At 43.5% G+C, this 24,476-nt stretch overlaps 1 protein-coding gene across 4 annotated transcripts in view; it reads right to left on the bottom strand.

The window, feature by feature from the left end:
• ILRUN (inflammation and lipid regulator with UBA-like and NBR1-like domains) overlaps window positions 1–24,476 on the bottom strand; it is a 107,275-nt gene that overhangs the window by 6,247 nt on the left and 76,552 nt on the right. For 2 of the 4 annotated variants that reach the window (XM_040249068.1, XM_040249070.1), the window contains one exon: window positions 11,815–12,143. In XM_040249068.1, coding sequence (XP_040105002.1) covers window positions 11,815–12,143 — 329 coding nt within the window. Of the gene's footprint in view, window positions 1–1,738; window positions 2,983–11,814; window positions 12,144–24,476 lie in introns of those variants that run through there. The other 2 variants (XM_040249069.1, XM_040249071.1) reach the window with 2 other exon arrangements.

The raw sequence follows: 24,476 nt of genomic DNA, 5'->3' as shown, positions 1-24,476 counted from the left end.
AGACGGAGCTGAGTCTATTTCAAAACGACTTGATCATCTGGACTCCCCACATGCAGGATTACAGGCATCGCACGGAACACAGCAGCGCAACACGAGTCACACAGGAAGCCTGGTGGAGATTCCAGGAACAGCTCGTCCAGGGTGTCTGATGGCAGGAGGCCAAGCATGAGGCGCCTTTCCCAAGAGTGGGATGGAGGTATACTCGAAACCAGAGGCCCATCCACATTTCAGGTTCCACTGGAGTTCCAAGACCCCGTGTAACAGGTTCTGGTGGCTAATGTCTCCAAAGCCCGTCTAAAAGTAGGGTTTGGCAATACAGGTAAGTGTTCACTCTCTCCTGAGACCTAGCGGCTCTTCAACTGTTATCCCTGGGAAAAGCAAATGCCAAATATTTTCATTAGCCTGGCATCCCTGACATCTCTTCTACAGCCGCTGTGCCATGAATAAGGAAAACAGATAAAGGGATGGATGCCTCAGATGGTGCCACAGAGCCCAGAGTTAAACTCCAACAAGCAGAGAAGGAGGTCATCACAGCATGATTACAAAGCTCACTGAGTTTGATGCAGAAGGTCACCCTCCTCTCTATGAGGATTCATCTCTCACCACATCACTAGCAGCAAGGCTGGATTTAGGCATACTAATAGAGGATGTGAATGACAAAACCCAGAGAAGAACTCCTCTATCTGACTCTCCAGGTCTAAAAGAACCCAGGACCAACTTGTACAGAAATGGCCTTTCAAGAGCTACATTTCTTGGGAGAGGCCCCACATCTGCTAAGGGACCAGAAAGCATTCCTGATGAAGGAGTGGCAGCCTTTAGGCCCACAGGGGTTGAAGTGCTGCCTGTTTGCCTCAGTCTTCCCTAAGCTTTTTGATGATACTGTCATGGCTGTGAGCCCTGGGACCTCAATTCTACTGGCAACGGGGCAGGTGAGTCCCCTTAAACTACTCGAGGCCCACACTAGCCAGCTAAGACGGAGGGGCCTCTCTGCTCATGGGCGTCTGGGAACAGACTCTGGCCCCAGGCCAGCTGGACGATTCCAGTAGCTGGGCCAGGTCCCTGCTGACTGTGCTTCTGAAAGGTAATAACCATTGTGAGCCATAATTTGGCTAACCTCCTAAAATATTTTTAAAAGAGAACACTTGTAGACATAAACAGACAAGCTCAGTTTCATTCATCACAATCTTCTGAAAGGACAATTTAAGATCTAGTACTTTAGGCCTGGGGCTCAAAGCAAAACTAAAAATAAAACTATCTCTATGATTTGTTTTTCACAATGGTTGATAAAGCTGGTGATTTGGTTTTCACTGATTTTATGTGAATGGGCACCTACAATATCTTTAAATTCTTCCTAAAATTACACAGAAATCAAAATAACTTTTCCAAAAAGGAGTAAAAAAAACCCCAGGAAACTAGTTTTGTTCCAGCTGGAATACTTACTGATATTTACCAGCAGGAAGACTGTGCTATTAGCAGAGAAAGTCGCCCTTTCAAGATGGCAGAACCTGTTTCTGCCACTTATTGGTGCCTGGCATAGAGTTAAGACCCAGGTGTCAGTAAAATGAATGAATGAACTATGGAATACTCTGTGTTGCTGAGCCATCTGTTTAACCTTCCAGGGGAGAAAAAAAGATTAAAATTCCTAATGAAACAAGGATGTCTTATGAGGACTTTTGGGTTTACTCTTCCTATATGAAAGCTGGTTTAGATAAAGCATCACAACACAAAAACTTTCACATACCTGTCTTTATTTTATTTGTGATTTAAATAGATTAAAAAGGTTCATGCTGGTTAATAAAAAGGCAAGAGTGTTTGCTGCACAGCTGTGAAATAGCATGCTCTTGCAGTATGTACTGATGGCAGCATCAGATAACACTACCAGGCCCTCCTCTTTCTCTTCCTGGGCCAGTCCCAGCCAACGCTTTGCCCACCTAGCACTTCTTTTGTATTGCTTATGTGCCCTGAATGCAAACACAGAAGAATACACGGTTTGGTACTAAGTTCTGTTCTGGTCCTGCCCTGCAGATCCACTGTGGTGAGGCCCTGTCATGGGGCTGGCCTGGCTGCTGAGGCCCAAGAGACTGACCAAGCCCTAATGGAACCTATTTGTCTCTCGTTAATTAGAAGTCGAGTCTGTGCTGCAGCAACGGGCAACGCAGTGAGGACTCCTCTCCCGGGAGCACACAAAGCAAGGCCCTTCCCTCCAGAGGTGCTGACCACTCAAGGCGGCTCGCTGGTGGGACAGCAGGGCCAGACCGGCACGACGGGAACTTCTGTGGACGCTTTAACCTTGGTGTTCAAGCCACTTTCATGCAACAGTCCTCAAGATTTCAAAGATGTATTTGATGCAATGGCTGAAGACAAGTGTGGGAATCAGCCAAAGAAAAGAAAACAAATGTACTTTTATGCATGAAAACTGTTCATGGGACAGGCTCAGTTCACAGCCTCTGTGTCAAAGTTGTGCTTAAAAGCTTAACTCAGTTTTAAGTATGGTGAATTGGTGTTTTAAAAGCCTTGTAAAGCAATTTTTATACTTACCTCGATAAGACAGTTTTTCTGTTGCTCTTAACTTCTACAATCCTGCTGGGGACCTTCTCCATCCCCCCTCTATCCACCCACCCATTCCTTCCATCATGCATCCCTCATTATTCCTCTGTCATTGATCCTCCCATCCTCCGAAGCTCCCTAGGACCAAGCTTTCAGAGCCTTCACCTACCTCCTGACAGATCAAGAAAATCACCATAAAGAATAAAACTCAAACATCACTGCAAATGAAACTGTATTACTGAAAATCCTACAAGGGGATGAAGGATATTGGCTAAGTTCGACTTCCCCTTTCATTAAAGACTTCAGAAAAGGCTATTTACTATTTGAAACTCTAACCCCCAAGATCTCATGTAACGTCAAGTGTGCTAGAATCCAGGTGGCATGCTGGCAGACAGAGAGCTCTCTCATGGCCATCTCCTAGGGCAGAGGGGATTCCTAGAAAGGAAGAGAGACGTGGTAAGCGTCTCACTAGGGAGGACGCCTAAAAGGAGGGAAAGCTCACCCAAGCGCCCCACCATGTGGCCACGGGTACCGTCCCGTGGGAGCCCGGAGGCTCGGGGTGAGGCTGCGGGCCCCACTTCCTCTCGCAGTCTCCACTCGAGCTGCAGTGCTGCCCCGCCTCTCTCACAGTGGATTCACAGCTTCACCTCCCCTATCCTGGACAACCGCTGGCTGACTGAAGGAGAATAAACTGTCTCTCCTTCAGCCATACTTGGCTTCATCTTGCCACTTCCCTGCTCAAAAGCACTGCAGGTGCTCTTGTTTCCTTTCACATTAAACGTGAACTCTCCTTTGCTTGGCTTTCCAAGGTTGTCCTCCAAAATTCACCCCACCCTCTTTAAGCACACCTCATTCAGCACAGTCAGGCTGGCTGGTGTCCCAGGAACACTCACTGCCTGTGAATGCCTCTGGGCCTTCCTGCATGTGGTTCCTTTTTCCTCCAAATCAGTTTGAATCTATCATTTTACTTTCTTTCTTTTTTGGTGGGGGGAGTCGTGCTGCACGGCATGTGGGGTCTCAGTTCACTGACCAGGGATGGAACTCAGGCCCCTGCAATGCAAGTACAGAGTCCCAACCACTGGACCACCATGAAGTTTCAGTATGAATCTATCATTCATCAAGGTATCAGTCTCCTGGCTACTCCCAAACCTCACTGCCTTCTCCTTCCTTCAAATTCAAGAGCACTCAAAACTCAATATACTCCATCTTTACTGCTCTCATTCTTTCCTATGAGCTAGTCACATCTATGTAATCAGACAGTAAATTCTTATGAAGGATTAACACAGGCCGAGCAACCAAGGACATGTCCCTTACTGACTAAATACCAAAGCTCCCTGTTAGTTCTGACTTGCCTTTAGGTGGTGAAATTACAGCAAAAAGCCCAAGACCCTGGACATTCAAGCTTCTGCAGGTGAATGCCACACAGTTTTTACAAGGGTCTCCCTGAGCAGAGCTCTAAGGAAGCCCACACGCTCCCCCTGATGTGCAGCCGCCATGGGTCTCACATCGTGCACCTGGTCCTGCTGGAGTCGGAGCAGACTTGGCCGAGAGCGCCTGCACAGCGCACATCCTCACATCTCTGAATTAAACTTATCTGTTTGAACCTGTAAACTGAGAAAGTCCCACTCTGAGAATTTTCATCAGAAATTAAAATGCTAAATTCGGAGTATAGGGAAAAGAATACATCCTTACAACTGAAATAAAAATATGGGAACACTAGCTCTGTTTCAGTTACAAGACTGCCCAGTGTCAGCTCAGCCTAAAACAATGCTCAGAGCCCCAAAGCACAGAAGATGGAGCTGAACGTTCAGCTTTGAAGCTGTTGAGGTACAAAAGGGAGAGCTCCTGGAAGTAACTTTTTATTCTCAAATAGTAATGCTACAAACAGCAAAAGACATTTTCTAAAGCTCATGGTGTTTGCTTATTTTTAAAATGCACGTATGACCCATGCCAATGCAAACACCAGCAAGGCCGGGAGGACTTTACGGGTTCTTCTGGGCTCTCAGAAGGGAGTCATCTTAATATCATTAAACCAGAGTTTCCTAGCAAACCTCTTCTGTACAAAATGTACTAATCTGCCAGCAAACTGGGTCAGTTTCCTCAGTTGCCAGGCACTGCTTTCTCCTTGGCCATGAATTCTTTTGTGCTCCTGAAGATGAACAAGGTCGTCTCTACCACAAGACATAAGTGTAGAGACTACCTTCAGAGAACAGCAAACAAACTTTCCTTCCTGCCAGCAGGCCTCAGCATAATGTAGTCTAGAACATAAGACTCAAACTGGGTTCCCTGAGTTCCAGCCCACTGCCCACCCCCAATCTGAGCAAGTCCTTTGAGCAAGTGAATGTGAGCAAGTCAGTGATAACTTCCGTACTGGTTGTTACACTTGGGGCCAGGGAGGTGCCATTGGGTTCCAGTGGGTAAAGGCCAGGGATGTTACTGAACATCTTACAGTGCATAAGAGCTGTACCCTACTGCAACAAAAGAAGACTCATCTGACCTAAAATGCCAATAGTCTTATTCAGCTGGCTGAGAGAACCCTGCTCAACACAGACTCATCATTTTGTGGATGGCAGCCAGGCTCACAGTGTTAGATATCATCCATATGGAATGACTGCCAAATATGTTATCTCCACCAAACCCTTTCTCCTAAATCATGTTACCAATTTGGATACACAACAGCTTCCCTGATGCCTCCGTTTGGATGTTACAGAAATCTCCAATGTATTCCAAATGGAGTTCCTGATCTCTGCCCACCTCTCCCACAGCCTTTCCTCTCTCCATGGAGAGCAATTCTACCCTTCCAGTTGCTCAGGCCAAAACCTTGTCATCGTTTATTCCCCCTTACACCATGCTTCTGACTCATTAGCAAATCCTGTTCATTCTAGCTAATAAAGCAGACACAGACACAGATCACTGCTCCAACCTATCTGACTACCACTCTGACACAAAGTGCCCATTCTCTTTATCCACATGATTGCACTAACTTCCCCTGCTTCTATCCTTGTCCTGTACTCTCCACGTAAGTGTCAGAGCATATCTTTCACTACATGAAGTCAGATCACATCACCCCTCTGCTCAAAATCCTTTAATGGTTCCAACCTCTGCTCCTCAGGGCAAAAGCCCAAGCTTCAGAAAGATCCACAAATCCTTCCACGATCTGGTTTCCATCGTCCAACTTCCCCTCCTTCTACCTTCTCTTACCCACTTTCGTCTTGAACAAACCATGTAAACTTCCACTTCAGGGCTCATACTAACTGTAAAATATTCATTGTCCAGATAGCCTTTGCAGAAACAAAATCTGGCTTTAAAGGGAGTAAGACAGCCCTAAGCATGTTCTAGCTTTAAAATATTATGTTCAAAGGGAGATTTTAGATTCATTACAGGAAAATGAAAAAAAAAAAAAAACTCCAGACTGTATCTTCTGGCCACAGTCACGGAATACAGACAAAGTGCTGCTCTCACAAAAGTGAGTTAAAGGAAATTTCAGTGTCACCAAACATCTATATCCAAGTGACCACGAGGTTCCAGGGAATCATTTCCCTTTATGGAGGCTGGAGAGAGAGGGGCTGATTTCTGTAGCCACCAGAGATAACAGCTTGTGGAGAGAGAGGGGTTTAGCAGTAGAGAAGTCACATAATATCTGGTCAATAATTGGCTTGATTTTCATTTGAAATGTAGCAGTGTACCACAGAAAGCATGCTATTCCGAGCCCACAGCTGTAAGCTCAGCCAATAAAAATATGTACTTGAATACTATTTGTAACTAGGAAGCAAGGCAATAGATGGTCAAGAAAGCAGACTCAGGAGTCAAAAAGAACTGGTTTTGTTCATATCCTGGTTTTACCACTTTCGAGCTGCATGAGCTTGGGCAGGCCATGGAACCTGTGTGCCTTCAGTCTCAGCAGCTGTAAACAGGGATAATGACAGAGCCTGTATCATGGCCCTGTTGTGTGGACTAAAAGAAACGGATGTCAGACTGCTGCCTCTGCCTCTGGGTGCTGGGAGGTGACTGGTGTTTTTATAATAAACTTTGTAGAACTACTTAGCTCCTTATACTATGTACACTGATAATTTTAACAAAAATTAAACTTAAAAAGTCCTCCGCACAGTGCCTGGCACAGAGTAAGTGCTCAATGAGTTTATATAACTGACTACCACGCTCCCACTGGCCCCCACAGGGGAGGGGCGGGTGCGTGCTTCTGCTAGCTGTCCCTCGACAGAGGAGAACACAGCTGGACAGGGCATCAAGTGACACAAGTTTTCCTTCCGGCTCCTCTGCGCCATCTGTAAACCTCCCAGGGAAAGGGGCTGCCCCCAAGCATGAGGCAGTGGGAAGAATGTGCTGTCCTCCACCGCCGGTGCCCAGCTAACGACACCAACCGCCAGCCTGTGGGTCAAATTCAGTGCCCTCAGAACCGAGCAAATGTTGGGCCCAATTTCATTAAATAATTTCGTATTATTATGTTACACTGACTGGACTGGCTACTTCAAAGTAGATAATAAGATCCATAAGCCATTACACCCTCAGGCCCATAAGACAGATTTGCCTTTTCTAAACTTCTCCCTGTAACCTCCTGTTGTTGTTCAGTGGCTAAGTTGTGTCTGACTCTTTATGACCCCATGGACTGCAGCACACCAGGCCTCCCTGTCCTTCACTATCTCCTGGAGTTTTCTCAGATTCATGTCCACTCAGTCAGTGATGCTATCTAACCATCTCATCCTCTGCCTACGTTTCTAAACCCTCACCTGAGCAGAGAGAAATGAGCTCTTCCTTGCTGTAGGTTAGAAGAAAGGTGATTTCTGATATAATAAAAGCAGACTAACTTTTTCAGCTCCAGATCCAAGATATCCTAAAGGGTGATTGTCAGCGAGAGAGAAAGAGGAGCAGGTGGCAACTGGGGGCAGGCAGGGCAGATGGCACTCGGCTCTGGCTGACGCTTGGAGAGCACGAGGAGCCTCCCCCAAAGAGAATAACGCGTTTCTTCTTCCGAACCAGCACTTGGCGGAAGTAATAACAGTGGTTCAGGCTGTAATCAGTTTAAAGGAGGAGTATATGACAAACAGCAGCTCCAAACATTAAAAAAAAAAGAACAAATACAAAATAAGAGGTATAGTCCAAGTAACAAAATGAATAAATGAACTTGAGATTCTTTTCAGCTCCTCCAATGTAAATCATTACTCAATTGCTAGAGAAAGGAAGCAAGCATTTGGGCTGTCCTGAAAAGCAGGCCCTTGGTTTTTGGCCAGTCATACTCATACTTCCAGCTACCCTGAATAAGACCATTTGGTTTGTATCTTGCTCCTCTCTGTAAGGCCTTCTTAAAAAACATTGAGAAATTTAAAAAATTACTGTCAAGTAAGAAAAAGAAGTATCTAATTTCAACAGGACTTATTTTCTCCTTCCACACCTCTGTAGATTGTTTTCTGCTACTATCTAACACTGTCCAAACAGAAGCTACCCCGGCCTCCAGAGATGAGTCACCGTTAGAGCACATGGCAAGACGAGCCTTGAGTCAACAGTGTGACTGTTTGTCCTCACAGGCTCTTGAGGGAATCAAATAAAAGGGTTCATTAAAACAGCACCTAACCTTCACCAAAACTTGGTCTGACTGTTCACCTGGGACAGGTCAGCCACAACTGAGCTGATGATGAGGCCAGCCAATTTTTAACAAAGGCTGTCAGATTGATGAATCCCTGGAGCAGGTCAGCATACACTTACTCACCTTTCTGACTCCCTCTGACAGTTCTCACACAAGGAGGGCCCAGGCCCTCTGGATGTTGAGGGATGAAGCTAGGACAGACGTTCCCACCCAGAGCTCCCTGACTCCCTGCCCACAGCACAGAGCGCTGGGTCCAGAAAGCTTGGCATTACTCAAGGGAGGCAGGGGAAGGGTTCCCGGGGCGCCCAGCTCCTGGCACTGACAGATGTGCCATTCTGTTATCTACCGAGCCCTCACAGAAGGTGCGTGGAGCAACCTTTTCATCTCATCCTACCAACCTTAGCAAGTTAAACTGTAACTATGGAAGCAGCAGGAAACTGGACGGGTCTCCTAAAACTGTGGTCATGGGCTTCCCAGAGCATCATGCCCTCTCCAGCCTTCAGGGCAGGCAGGGAATTTCTTTAGAGTAAATCAAATCTATTGCCAACTCAGTGATCCCTGATGCCAGGGAGCCAGGTCCTCTGCCTACCTATCCAATAAAGATGGCACCTGGGGTGAACTCAACACCCCTGCTCTAACTCTAGATTTCTGGGGGGCTATTCTCAGTCTTTCCACTCATTCATAAATAAAAGGGGGCTATTTATTATTAACATCACATGGCTGGTACACCCTGAGAGTTTAAAAAGGTTTTATTTTTATCAACTAAAAAAAGAAATCACTACTGTAAAGACTCAACAAATAGAGGAACTCTTCCACCCACCACCAAAAAAAAAAAAAAATGCCACAGGCAATCCCCAGTTTACATTAGAGCCTCTTTCTTCAACTTTTGTGTCTTTCACACCTTGATAATACTGGTGATCAACTCAGTTAATGCTTTGGATCACAGCAAAAAAACAAAACAAAGGAAGATCTAAGCAAAGCCCAAGTTCATCTACTAAAACCTTCAGTAAAGTGGCACCTGGACTGGAACCCCAGCTCTGTCCCTCACTAGCTGTGTGATACCGGGGCAAGCCAGCCCCTCAGAGCTTTTGTTTTCTTAAAGTACTTGGCAGCATACCTGGCACAAAGGAATGGTTAAAAAATAACTCTAGTCTCTCCTTGATCTCATCACTTGGTCAAGTACAGCCCTTCAGAACCAAGCAGTCTTGCCTTATAAATAAACAAATCTATATTCTTAAGCCAAACACAAATGCTTAGAATTATGAATGATCCCTGCTTGAAGATTTCCATTTAACTATAGTCCCAATTTTTTTCAGAGCCATTGTAATTATTCTATCCAAACTTTTTATCTAAAGGAACACATCGCAACTAACTGAACATCACCCCCCCCCCGGAGTCATCACTCCTGACCATACCCCGCTTACTCAGTATTCTGCCTTCAGCACTGCAACTGCTCTGCTATCATCACCCTTCCTGTCTTTCCAGATCTGTGCTTTTACATCAGCTCCATCTCTGCTTTATCTCTGCCTTAACTAACCCCCAGCCATGCACACAAATCATACATTTTGACTGTGCGGTGCCCTACCGACCAAATCCACCCTTTACCTGGACCGAACGGCATGTGTGCTTCATCTCCCCCGCTGCACTGAGAACTGCGAACTGGCAGCGACAACTTCTACCCTTCAAGTCTCCGTCTTCAATGATGAGCAAGGATTTGTACATTAGTGCAGATGTGTCGATAAATCCTTACTGGCGACTGTCTATCCTCCACCCCATTTCTAAGGCGAACTCAGAGGCAGAGCTGACTCCATTTTAGCCAGAAATGCTACCGGAGGACTTGCTAGTGCTCACACAAGTGCTTTCTGAATAAGATTCTGATTCACTTAAGAAGAAAAGGAGGCTCTGATTTCTCTTTGAGGTCCAAATGCCACATTCTCAATGCATTATAGGCAACAGTCTTAGATATAATCTGCAATGAGAAACTTTTCTCCGTGGTTCTTGCAAATGCTATTTCTAAATGATTCTACAGAGTTTGTAAAATAAGCCCCCACCTCCACCCAGGCCAGGGCAATGACAGACTTAAAGGACAACAGTCCCTAAAGCCATAAAGGAGCAAAAAATAATTAACAGGTTCGCAACCCAGGAAAAAAGTGCAGTCTCTGGCCAGGAACAGCAGCCCTTTCAGGCAACAGTGACGGCCGAGCCATGGAGCTCGACTGGGTGGAGGGGCCTCCATTACAGAAAGCACTGAGCAACAGCTTCTGCTTCCTGCAACTCTCATCTTCACATCACACTCAAGTGCTTCAGAGCTCTCCTTCTAACAGGGCATGCTTACCCTAGGGCCTGTACCACCTGGAATAGCCATACCCTGAAGGGGTATGGAACAATAGGAACTTAAGAGGAAAAATCTTTTGTTAGAGTGTTAAGACGTGAAGACTTTCCTCAAATATAAGCCATTGCCTCGCCTATTTACTTCTTATATCCTGTACGACTAACATGACTCCACACAATCCTTTATAATGACCATCAAACTAATAAATCAATCTTGTTACACTTCTGCTGAATGAAGTCCCTCTTTCGACCATGTGGAGAAAGAGTTCACATCACCAAGTTTCTTTTCTTAATTTGCCTGTCGATCTAGACCACATATAAAGCACTGATCAGAAAAATGCCATTCTTAAAACAGAGCAAGCTGTCCCTCAAATAACGATCAATTTTATTTTTAAAATATTGAGGGTGAATGCCAGCATGAAGCAAGCAAAGACTTAACAGTTATACGATTCTATAAGTGGGAGGCTAAGCCTAATGCATCACATTATTAATCGAAGAAGGAATAGCAGTGCTCACAGGCCCTGCCACACAAATCACCTACAACAGTTAGCTCTCAGCAGCAGGGCTTTATTCAACCAACCAAACACAACCAGCAACCGTCATCACCCTTAGCAGAATATGGAAGGTGCTGTATAATCAGCAAGCATAGATAAGCAGATCAAGAGATCAAACACCTAGAAGACAGTCTTAGAACAATCAGAATATTTAAAATTATGATCAACTCAACAAACAATTCTCTCACTTATTCTGCACACATGGAAAGTCAAAATATCACTTGGGCCACTCTGGGTTGTGGGTGAGGAGGCAGATGGGCCACAAGGGACTGGAAAGACAGTCAAGACTTGGAAACTAGGTAAATAAAGTGGAAGCCCAACAACATGTAGAATAAATAATTGAGTCTGTCTTTTTCTTCAGGAAAAATACTCTGCCCAAAACCAAAAAAAAAAAACAAAAAACACACAGTAGGAACAAACTCCGAAGGTGTGCTATTGCTCTACGTTTAGTACACATTTACACTGGAAGAATGCCTGGTGATATTTTGACTTTCTTTTTTCTTTAAATACTAAAGGTAAAGAACTCTGTTCTTTCAACACCCAAACCAGAGCAGAGAGACAGCAGTATTTATAAAATGTGCATGGAGGAGTTAACACCCACAGGACCTAGAGACTTGGGGGCGGGGTGGGGAGGGGAGAAGGGGTAGGTTTTTGTGCTACTGCATTGGCAGGAGAGCTAAGCAGTCTTAAAGAACATTCTAGGCTTCTAGGTTTGCCAGAAGGGGTATCACAAATCCCAACGCCCACCGCCTATCCCTTCTCCTCTTCTCCGAGGGCACCTACCTTACTGTAAGTCACTACTGATAAGTTGTTTGCGTGACTGCTGGGGGATAGATTTACAGAGTTCTGTGAGAGTCTATTCTCATCTTGCTCGGTTTGGTCAGGAGCAGGAGCCCATGTGTTTTTGCTGATCGAGTCGAACTCGGAACCCCCAGGGTCTTTTAAGTTGTTTTCATCTGATTGTCGGTTCTTTTGGGGAGAGGCAAACGGGTTGAAGTTTCCTTCTACCTTGCGATGTGGCTGTGTGTTGAACTCCGTTTCAAAAGATGACAGCTGCTGCGTGACTCCTAAAAGTCCACCCACTTCCACACTGAGAATGACCCAGATGACATCTGAAACAAAAAGGCAACTCATGTCAATGCCCAGCATACCCTCAAGACTCAAAGCAGCCATCACAGAGAACCCCAAATACCACCCACACCACACAAAGAAATGTTCCTATACATGCTACTTTAGAAGCTTACTGACAGAGCAATCTATTACATCTGCATTGCATGCAGTTCTACATTTTTAGTAAAGTCAAGTTCAAACTCTGGTACAAGATCAGTAGAGGTCTGTGGCTGAGACCCATGAAACTATTTGTAAAAAGGTCCCTAGTTGATTTTGTTGCATAACCATATTTGGAAATCATTACTCCAAAGAACAATGATCGATAATACAAACCAAAGGCAATATTTTCAGAATCACAAGCTCATGGGTTTTGCTTTATTTTGTAGATTTAACTCAGAAAACTCAGGGCAGGCATAACTCTTGAGTTTATTTTTTTTTTAAAGTGCCTATAATGACTAGAACTGCAACTTATTAACCACCTCCCCCTCTTTGGGCAATTTAGAGTAAGCACGTATTGTCCAAACTAGGACAACTGAGAGTAAATGAGGTAACTATTAATAGGTACACCAGGAGGAAACCAGCACTAACACTAACATATGAGAACAGATATCACCCTGGCTATTTTCACCATCTATGAGTTGGTTCATAAAGAAGGCTGAGTGCTGAAGAATTGATGCTTCCAAACTGTGGTTCTGGAGAAGACTCTGGAGAGTCCCTTGGACAGCAAGGAGATCAAATCAGTCAATGATAAAAGAAATCAACCTTGAATATTCACTGAAAGGACTGATGCTAAAGCTGAAGCTCCATACTTTGGCCACCTCATATGAATAGCCGACTCACAGGAAAAGACCCTGATGCTGGGAAGGCAGAAGGAGAAGGGGACGACAGAGGATGAGATTGTAGGATGGCATCGCTGATTCAATGGGCATGAATTTGGGCCAACTCCAGGAGATGGTGATGGACAGGGAAGCCTGGGGTGCTACAGTCCATGGGGGTGCACAGAGTCAGACACGACTGAGTGACTCAACATGTTCAAAAGATATCAAATTCAGTATGCCTCAGCCTTTCTAAAATAATTCAAGTTAACACCAACTTCATCTTTCTGTCAGATATGGAAACTGTACCATCTACACTGAAACTGTAAGAGGTTTGTTTTGAAAGATGCATTATAGGACTTCTGGTCATAATTCAGTTCTTTATTTTCCTTTCCTTGTCAGCAAGTACTTGTACTCAAGTAACCCTTATGGCACTTAGTAATGGCCCCAAAGCGCAAGAGTACTGATGCTGGCCAATTCAGATATGCCAAAGAGAAGTCATAACGTGCTTCAGCTGAAAAGGTGAAAAGTTTTCAACTGAATAAGGAAAGAGAAGCAAAACCATATACTGTGGTTGCTAAGACTTACAGTAACAAATCTCTAACCATGAAACTGTGAAGGAAAAGGAAACTCCTGCTAGTTTTGCTGTTACACTTTAAACTGCAAAAGTGAGATCCACAGCGAGTGGTGAGGGCTTTGTTAACATGGAAAAGGTGTTGAATTGGGACACTAAGCTATTCTGAGAGAGACTACATTCACATAACCTATTACAGAATATTGTCTTAACTGTTCAAATATATTATTGTTGACAATCTCTTAATGTGAATAATTTGTAAATTAGGCTTTATCATAGTTAGGTATGTATAGGGAAAAACAGTATATATAGGGTTCAGTGCTGCCTGTGGTTTCAGCATCCATACTAGGGGTCTCAGAACATATCCCCCACAGCTAAGTGGGGGACTAGTGTATATATAAGCCTAGAACAAAAAGATGGAGAAGCTCTATACAGTCAGCATAAACAAGACCGGGAGCTGACTATAGCTCAGATCATGAACTCCTTATTGCCAAATTCAGACTTAAATTGAAGAAAATAGCGAAAACCACTAGACCATTCAAGTATGACCTAAATCAAATCCCGAACCATTATACAGTGGAAGTGAGAAATAGATTTAAGAGACTAGATCTGATAGACAGAGTGCCTGATGAACTATGGACGGAGGTTTGTGACACTGTACAGGAGACAGGGATCAAGACCATCCCCATGGAAAAGAAATGCAAAAAAGCAAAATGGCTGTCTGGGGAGGCCTTACAAATAGCTGTGAAAAGAAGAGAAGCAAAAAGCAAAGGAGAAAAGGAAAGATATAAGCATCTGAATGCAGAGTTCCAAAGAATAACAAGGAGCGATAAGAAAGCCTTCCTCAGTGATCAATGCAAAGAAATAGAGGAAAACAACACGATGGGAAAGACTAGAGATCTCTTCAAGAAAATCAGAGATACCAAGGGAACATTTCATGCAAAGATGGGCTCGATCAAGGACAGAAATGGTATGGACCTAACAGAAGCAGAAGATATTAAGAAGAAGTGGCAAGAATACACAGAAGAACTGTACAAAAAAGATCTTCACAACCAAGATAATCATGATGGTGTGATCACTCACCTAGAGTCAGACATCCTGGAATGTGAAGTCAAGTGGGCCTTAGGAAGCATCATTACGAACAAAGCTAGTAGTGGAGGTGATGGAATTTCAGTGGAGCTATTTCAAATCCTGAAAGATGATGCTGTGAAAGTGCTGCACTCAATATGCCAGCACATTTGGAAAACTCAGCAGTGGCCACAGGACTAGAAAAGGTCAGTTTTCATTCCACTCCCAAAGAAAGGCATTGCCAAAGAATGCTCAAACTACCGCACAATTGCACTCATCTCATATGCTAGTAAAATAATGCTCAAAATTCTCCAAGCCAGGCTTCAGCAATATGTGAACCACGAACTTCCAGATGTTCAAGCTGGTTTTAGAAAAGGCAAAGGAACCAGAGATCAGATTGCCAACATCCTCTGGATCATGGAAAAAGGAAGAGAGTTCCAGAAAAACATCTATTTCTGCTTTACTGACTATGCCAAAGCCTTTGACTGTTGTGGATCACAATAAGCTGTGGAAAATTCTGAAAGAGATGGGAATACCAGACCACTTCACCTGCCTCTTGAGAAATCTGTATGCAGGTCAGGAAGCAACAGTTAGAACTGGACCTGGAACAACAGCCTGGTTCCAAATAGGAAAAGGAGTACGTCAAGGCTGTATATTGTCACCCTGCTTATTTAACTTATGTGCAGAGTACACCATGAGAAACGCTGGACTGGAAGCAGCACAAGCTGGAATCAAGATTGCCAGGAAATATCAATAACCTCAGATGTGCAGATGACACCACCCTTATGGCAGAAAGTGAAGAGGAACTCAAAAGCCTCTTGAAGAAAAGTGAAAGAGGAGAGTGAAAAAGTTGGCTTAAAGCTCAACATTCAGAAAACGAAGATCACGGCATCCGGTCCCATCACTTCATGGGAAATAGATGGGGAAACAGTGTCAGACTTTATTTTTCGGGGCTCCAAAATCACTGCAGATGGTGACTGCAGCCATGAAATTAAAAGACGCTTTCTGCTTGGAAGGAAAGTTATGACCAACCTAGATAGCATATTCAAAAGCAGAGATATTACTTTGCCAACAAAGGTCCGTCTAGTCAAGGCTATGGTTTTTCCAGGAGTCATGTATGGTTGTGAGAGTTGGACTGTGAAGAAAGCTGAGCGCCGAAGAATGATGCGTTTGAACTGTGGTGTTGGAGAAGACTCTTGAGGGTCCCTTGGACTGCAAGGAGATCCAACCAGTCCATTCTGAAGGAGATCAGTCCTGGGTGTTCACTGGAAGTACTGATGCTAAAGCTGAAACTCCAGTACTTTGGCCACCTCATGCGAAGAGTTGACTCACTGGAAAAGACTGATGCTGGAAGGGATTGTGGGCAGGAGGAAAAGGGGACGACAGAGGATGAGATGGCTGGATGTCATCACCGACTCGATGGATGTGAGTTTGATTTAACTCCAGTAGTTGGTGATGGACAGGGAGGCCTAGCGTGCTGCAATTCATGGGGTCGCAGAGTTGGACACGACTGAGCGACTGAACTGAACTGAGAACAAATACACTAAAAAAAAGGAAATTGAAGAAAAGTCTCTTGGGTTATGTTTGTTCTCAGTTTTCAATCCTATATCTGAGAAAGGCGATCTTAATTGTCAGATAGCCATAAATACTTGATTTAAGGTTAGTGATTTGGAAGCTGTATTAAAACTTGGTTGTATCCAAACAAACTGAGCCAGAGCTGTAGTAAGTGGAGGTGCAGTGACATCTACTGTTCACTTCTATAACGAGCAACTCTTTTTACCATCGCGAAGAGGAAGCTAAAGCTGCTAGTAACACTAGAATGGATCAAGGAGTGGATATCCGTTTCAGACACACTGTTAAAGCAAGTGTAAATCTTTACATAAACTAGTATCAAAAAAGTTGAAATTGCTGATTTACCACTGTAAACAAGGACAGGCAGAGTACCACTTCATTTAGAAATGTGGAACAGGAGCCAGGAATGATGGTGGATCAGAGGACTATCATTCAAGACTTTCATACAAGGTTCAATTTCATAAACTGATACGATGTGGCTTTTAAAGAACAATTCAATGGCAGGCAGCCTGAGGGAGACTCATTCTGTGCTCTCTTATTTTACACTTTCTAACCAAAGGCAACATTCCTTCACCCTATTATTAATTTTTTCCAAGGAAAATATCTTGTCTTATAGTACATTAATTCCTACTTTTGTCTTCCACTCATCTGTTTACCAAAATCCTCTTGCAAATACATGGTATGGATAGCATACTTGGCTATAGGTCATACATTTCATTCTGTTAGCTCAGGAAACTCTTATGAGAAGGAACAGAGTCTTCTGAAGGCAGTACGAGACTAATGCTTTGAGAACTAAAGCTTTAATACAACTCACTGAGCCTTAATCATAGTTAAGCCATCATACTCTCTTCACCTTGGCTATTTTTCTGTACTGTTCGCAGATTCTACATAATAGCTGTAAGAATGTCACTTAAGGAGTCCCTGATTCATAAACACCAAATAATAAACAGCCCAGTTCTGATTCTCCGAAGTTACAACCATGACGGAGCATTCTGAAGACTACATTATGAAGTCTTCTTCATACTACTTCTACTTCTTCACTACACGATGAAGACTATGTCTTCTACATAGTACCATCTGAGCCCTCCTCATTCTACCTACAGACCTCACATTTCACCCCACACATAGCGTGTGTGTGTTTTAATTAAACCAATTAAAAGGACGATAAAGAATGGCCCAATAAGCTTATTTCAAAGAGGCTGACCATTTCCAATTCTTGCCAGAGCACCTTAACTACTGAGATTAAACCTGCCAGCCAGGTATTTCACTGTCTCTCATTCAAGTACTAAGCAGGCCCAACCCTGCCTAGCTTCTGAGATCAGAAGAGAACCCGTTCATTCAGGATGGCATGGCCGTATACCAAGTATTTCACTGTCTCTGATGATAAAACCACAGCTGTAAGGAACTTTAGGAGTTATCTAATGGAACTGTTTCACTTCCTAGATGAAGGATTTACGGTCTGGAGGTAGAAGTGATAGCTCAAGGTCAGACTTCAAGTTAGAAGCTGACCACGATGATGATCAAGAACTTCTAGCTCTTAGTATAGCTTTTTAAACCCACACTTCTTTCTTCCCCACAGGAATTTGGAAACCAAGTGTCTAGGGAATGGAAGCTTTAGTTAGGTCAGTCCCATTTCCCAGGTCCATAATATCTTTACTGACAGGCATATGATCTTTGGCACCAGTAACAAGAATGGGTCAACAAAGGATGTCCTAGAAAAGTTGCCAAGAAAATAAACCAAGTATCAAGCCTACACTGTCAAGACTTACTGAGCAAATGGAGAAACTGAGTTTAGATGTCTTGCCTTAAGGCAAATTTTAAAAAAGCACCTGAGCCAGAACTTTGGGGTGAGAAGGTGATACAAATCTTATTTCCTTCAACTCGTCTCTTTTACATATAATAAAACCTTTAATAGTAAACATAAGCTTTTACTAAGTCTATACTTCCTTTTGTAGAAATGTGTAATAAATTACTGAAGAGAGAACATAACCTTTTAACTCTTAAGTTTAGACTATCAGAAGTGTGGAGTAAAATGGAAACATTAAACTTGTAGACAAAATCCATCATCTTAATCAATCATGCTGACATACAAACACATCCCAGATTAAAGAATATGAAAAACACTAAATCACATCATAATAAAAGTAAACAAGCACCTACGATTTGTCCACTAAAATAGAAATAGTTAAAAATGAGTACAATATGAGAACTGGTAAACTTGTTTCTTGTGGGAATATAGGTTACAATATATTAACAGTACAGGAATGAGAATACTGGGTTGAATATAAGTAAATGGATCTGGGTGTAAGGGTTTTCATTATGGAAGAAGGATGTTACAGTAAAGCAAGCAAAGAAGGCTTTCTAAAACCCTGTGGTACTAGACTGAAGTCAGACACATCAGCACAAACTCACCGTTACCCTAATCTATATACAAATAAAGAAACAGAAACAATTAGATATGTCTATATACAGCGGTAGTAGGTATACATATACACTCTAGCTCTGATTACTAGTGTGACCTAGAAGTAATGACCCCCCCAGGAGCAATGACCACACCTGGTGCTCAGTGGTTTCTAAACACTATTCTCTAATGAAAAAAACAAGGGCTTCTTGGAGAAATGGCTGACTCTAGGGCTGGGGCATGGAAAATCTAAGAACAGCCTGGAACATCTTGTTGCACCCGAGAGTAAGGAAGTGCTCAAAACACAAAAAGATGGAGCATGTTACAGGGACACAGGAGCCATCTGAAAGAGCTCCCTCTGGAGCTGGAACAACTTGGGCAACAAGATAATGGAGCACTGCACTGTAACTCCAACTATAAAATAAATATACACGAGTTCATAGTTCTATAAATAAATGAGGGAGAAGAGACAAACTTTCTTACAAAAGAATTCCAAATAATATACAAAGATACTCTCCCTTCCAAGAGGTACAGCTTAATTTTATACACCTTCCCCAACCCACTCTATCTTAGTGATAGAGCAGGGAAAGAGAAAAGGATTAACTTTATGGTGGAGAAACCGGCAAACAAACTACTTAACCAAGTGACGAAGGTTAGTTTCATCAGCGATATTATGCAAATATCAAGTACCCCCACCTCGCCGTAGGGCACTTCAGGGCACTTCACTTTCCTATTTTTCCTAAACCTGTAACATCAGTCCAATCATGTGGGAAACATCAGATAAGCTCAGACTGGAGGACATTATAAAGGACAGTTTATATAAAGGATACTTGCCAGTATTCCTCGAAACTATCAAGGGATATGAAAAACATGAAAAGATAGAAATTGTCACAGACAAGAGGGGACTGGGACACATGACCAGTAAGTCTAACATGGGAGTCTAGTTTCTGGAACAGAAGGATTTCTGACACAGAAAGGTAGAAGAAAACGATGAAATACAAAGTCTGCAGTTGAGGTCATAGTAAGGTACCAACATTGATGCCTTCACACTAGCAAGAGTGTCATGGTTATGCAAGATGCTAACAATGGGGCAAACTGGGTACATGGGAACTCTGCTCATTTCTGAAACTTCACTGTAAAGCTTAAAATTGTTACAAGTTTACTAAAATAAATTAGTATAGTATTTTAAAAGTGTATTTTCAGACATTAAAAGGTCAAGTTGTAACAAAGCCAACACTAACAGTTCTCTCTGTAGTGAAGTGACTACAAAGGAGAGGACTTTGATCTACGGGGGCAGAACAAAGCTGTGGCAGGGCAGGCAGGAGAGCCATCACTCGCTCAGGTCTTCAGAGGCCTCAAGAAGGCCACCTCAGCAACTAGACGCGAGTCATTCCTGCCTATAGGGAAATCTCACCCTTACGGCTCAGCCCCTTCTCAGCAGTGCAGTAAGGGCATTACAGCCTTCAAATGGGAACAGCAAGGACGCACAAATGAACCAGTTTGATGTGGATACTGGGCTGAAACTGCCTAATTCCAGAGCCTGCCTGTGCCCTACACAAGATGCAAATGGAAGCCATGGAAAGCAAGTGATAAATTGCTGCATTAATAGGTTCTACTTGGTCTGGGTTCCCAAGGGGAAAGGGCTGGAGGCTTCAGAAAGTACCACTTTCAAAGATCCATTATATAAGGACACCTCAAAGTAATTCCAACTGTGGCTAGGACTGAAATCTCAGAGTCTTCTGAGCTCTAGAACTGCCTTGGGCTCATCCCCGAGAGCTGTGAGACAGCACCAGGAGACACAGGCTGGTTTTAGCCACTCTTAGATTTGGATTTGGAGGCTGCAAATTCAGATCCTTCCTAAAGCTCAACTCATCTTCAAAGCACTGTAGGAACCCCATATTTCTCCCTGAGGATTAAGAAACAACTTGGGTCTATAGAGGTACAGGCTCTAGTCAGCTGCTGGGCTACAGGCCATGGGGGCTCATATTTCATTTCCAGAGTAGGAAGGCTGGATGTGCGCTGCCTGGCTTCAGTGAGAAAGGTTTGCAAGGGAGAGTCAGCGCACTGGTAGTCTGGCGGCCTGAAAAATGCCTCAAGTAGTTAATGCAAATGTTGGCGTCACAGCAAGTCTCGACCTATCTGTCTGTCTCTGCCCAGCCTCAACCTCCAGTCTGTATTTCCATACTCTTTACTCCACACACACTTTGCTCCCGTGACACCTGCCCAGGCACTTAGATACTTTCACTATTAACACAACACCTACCTTAGCATCTACGGGGGAAGAAGGGAGAGCCGGGCTCCAGTTCATCCGCTTCTCACAGGCAACTCAGATTTCTGGGGCCTAGGTGCCATCTACAGCAGAGTGACTGCTACAGGGCTGCCTCTACTCAACTCCACCTCCTTCCCCATCCTCACTCCCCTCCATTTTGCCACACTGTGTAGTAAAATATCCCTTAGTTTCATATTTTCTCAGGAGTTTCTTTTTAAAATTTACTTTTAATGGGAAGATAACTGCTTTACAATACTGTGTTGGTCTCTGCATAAATACATCAAGAACCAGCCACAGGTATACACGTGTCCTCGCCCTCCTGAACCTCCCTCCCACCTCCCACCCATCCCACCTTGCCAGGTCGTCACAGCCCCAGTCTGAGTTCCCTGAATCACACTGCGCATATCCACTGGCTATCTATTTTACATATGGTAGCATGTCTGCTTCCATGCTGCTCTCCTCCCACTTCCCTTTGTCCCTCAGTCTGATCTCTGTGTCTGCGCCTCCAATGTTGCCCTGCAAACAGGTTCGCTAACAGTCCCCAAGCAGCAGGAGGAATAAACTGCGAGTGGCAGACTCTTCCTTTTCTTTTCTTTTCTAATCCTGCGTTGTCAAGGCACCTGGTTCCACCTGAACTTAACTTTATCTCAAATCTTGAGCTAACCAATGCGTTTTTCTCATGGAAATATCTTCCTTAAGGGAGGAGAAAGGGACGACACAGGATGAGACAGTTGGATGGCATCACCGACTTAATGGACATGAGTCTGAGTAAGCTCCGGGAGTTGCTGATGGGCAGGGAGGCCTGGCGTGCTGCAGTCCATGGGGTCGCAAAGAGTCGGACACGACTGAGTGACTGAACTGAACTGAAGCTATGTTAATGAACTATGTATTTGCTTGAAAATCTGCCTTTCTTCAAGATTCATGTCAATTGTTTTATGACTGGGGATGACTCAACTGGTGCCAATGCTACCTCAAAACGCGAGCTGTGGGTGAGGGGTCTGGTGCAACTCTCAGTTTTGGGGTGTTTCCTTCCTCTAATTAGCAGCTTGCTAACAGGTAAATAACTCCTTGCTAAAAACTAGCAAGGGGGCACTCTTTCTGATATCTATGTCAGAAACTTTCACTATCTCTTTTTATACTTTAATAAAACGTTGCTACACACAAAGCTCTGAGTGATCAAGCCTCGTCACTGACTGCAGGTCAAATTCCTCTCCTCCGGAGGCCAAGAATCCCGGCATCCTTCACAGCTCGTAGCAGTAACCTTTCAGTACCATCTTTCCAGATTCCACATATATGCATTAATATACAATATTTGTTTTCCTCTTTCTGACTTACTTCACTCTTTGTAATAGGCTCTAGGTTCATCCACTTCATTAGCACTGATTTAAATGCGTTCCTTTTTATGGTTGAGCAATATTCCATTGTATATACATACCACAGCTTCTTTATCCATTCATCTGTTGATGGACAGCTAAGTTGCTTCCATGTCCTTACTACTTTAAATAGTGCTGTATGAACACTCGGGTACATGTGTCTATCTCAGTTATGGCTTTCTCAGGGTATATGCCCAGAAGTGGGATTGTTGGACTGCATGGTAGTTTTATTCCTAGTTTTTTAAGGAATCTCCATACTGTTCTCCATAGTGGCTGTATCAATTTACATTCCCATCAACAGTGCAAGAGGGTTCCCTTTTCCCCACATCCTCTCCAGCATTTATTATTTGTAGATTTTTTGATGATGGCCATTCTGACTGGTAAGGAATTTCCTTTTAAAATGAAAACGCCTCCATAAGGAACATATTAAGCTACATTAACCTCATCATCAGATTAGCCAATAGGCCTAAGAGCACAAGGGGGAGAAGAAAGAGAAGGCCAGGACAGAGCACTGGAAGCCTGCGTTGAGACGAGACAGTGAGGGGTGTTCCGTGCCAGAAAGAAAAGCAGACATGGCAACAACAAAGAGACGACTCATTTTCACAGTTTTCTCAAATCACGCCCTACTTAATAATCACGAGCTTCTGCCACAACATGGCAGGTGAGGGGAGAGAGCAGGTTTTAGTTGTCGTTTAACCTCTTATTTATTTACTTTCGGTCTTAGGAAATAAGGATTCCTACTTCCCAAACCCAGTAAAATCAGTGCCATGAAATGAAGAGTAAAAACATAAACAGGTCTGAGACAAAAGATGAAAACTGGCTCAGAATGGGGGGGAAATTGCCATTAATTGGGCTGAGAGGATAAACACAGAGAAAGGTAGACACAAAGGTAACAGGAGACACTATTTCTCACAAGGTCATTCAGCTGCTGTAAAATGTTATACTGACTCTCTTTCAGCGGCTACTGCTTTCTTACCAATGACGCCCTCAGATTACCTTTGTTACAGCCATCTATTATCACTGAGGCTATCCAAATGCTAAACTGCCCTTCCCCACAACGTCACCCAAACCCTAATAATCCTCCCCTCTAGAAACAGCAGCCAATCCAAAATTGATCCCACTTCCCCAGAGCCTTTTCTGACTCCTTCAGCAGGAACCCAAGCTTACAGAAGCTGCTGACCCCGGCCGGTCTCACACATGGCACCCCACAGTTCCCCTGGAGTGCCTTCTCTCACCACACGTCAATCAATATGCTTTTGTCAGACTACAGGCTCATTTCAGGTGATCTCTGAACCCAGATGCCCTTCTCTCCTCCCACTCCCAGCCTCAAATCCTAGAAGCACAGAGATTCCACCCCTTCCTACCAGTCTCTCTTCTTGTACAACTAGCCTCCCCTGAAGTAGGCCTACCACCAGCTGATAACAAAAGGAAAGAGAAGTGAACTCAGGAGGTCAGAAAAAAAAGAAAGAGAAGGAGGAAGCCAAAGAATAAACGAAAACCAGGAGTATATAATACTCAAGAAGCCTAGTGACAAAAGTATATCAAGGAGAAGAGAATTATTAATTGGACCCAGTACAGCTAACAAGTTAAGTAAGTTGAGAACTGAGAACAAAGCACTGCATACAGCATCATGTAGGTCACTGGTGATTTTGAAAAGAGCAGCAGTTTTAGTGGAGTAGGAGGGACAGGAGCCTGAATGGAAAGAACTGATGAGACTAGGCAAACAGGAGGGAATATCCATTTCTGATACTATCAGGAATGTGAAAGAGAGAAGAGAAATGGGGAAGAAGCTAGAGAAAAATTAATAGTACATTATTAATATATGCAACAGCAAGAAATTTTTTAATCAATCCAATCTATACGTACTTTTTCAAGGCATGTAAAACAATAATGTGTGCCAATATTATGTCTCTAAAAGATTTTTATTTTATATTGGAAGAAGTTTTAAATAACTCAGATGTCCATCAATGGAGACTAAGCTAGAAAAATGAACACATATCTAGCAAAGAGAATACACCACAGCCAGAAAAAGGAATGAAGATTTCTACACTAATCTCTAGAATTTAAGTGAAAAAAAAGTAAGATACAGATCAGTATCTATAGTTATAACACTCCTTTGTAAGATAAGGGACACATTTACATACCTCTGCTGGTGTCTGCAAAACACAATTCTAAATGGACACTCCATAAATGAATAAATAGAAATCAGCGCCTAGAAGAGGAGCAGCAGACTAACTGAAAGGGACAGCACGGGAGGGAGACG

The sequence above is a fragment of the Oryx dammah genome, unplaced genomic scaffold (genome assembly GCF_014754425.2).
Source record: "Oryx dammah isolate SB20612 unplaced genomic scaffold, SCBI_Odam_1.1 HiC_scaffold_11, whole genome shotgun sequence".
In the NCBI taxonomy this organism is placed as follows: Eukaryota; Metazoa; Chordata; class Mammalia; order Artiodactyla; family Bovidae; genus Oryx; species Oryx dammah.
Note: the sequence above shows the minus strand (reverse complement) of the source record. Positions and strands in the feature narration are given on the sequence as shown.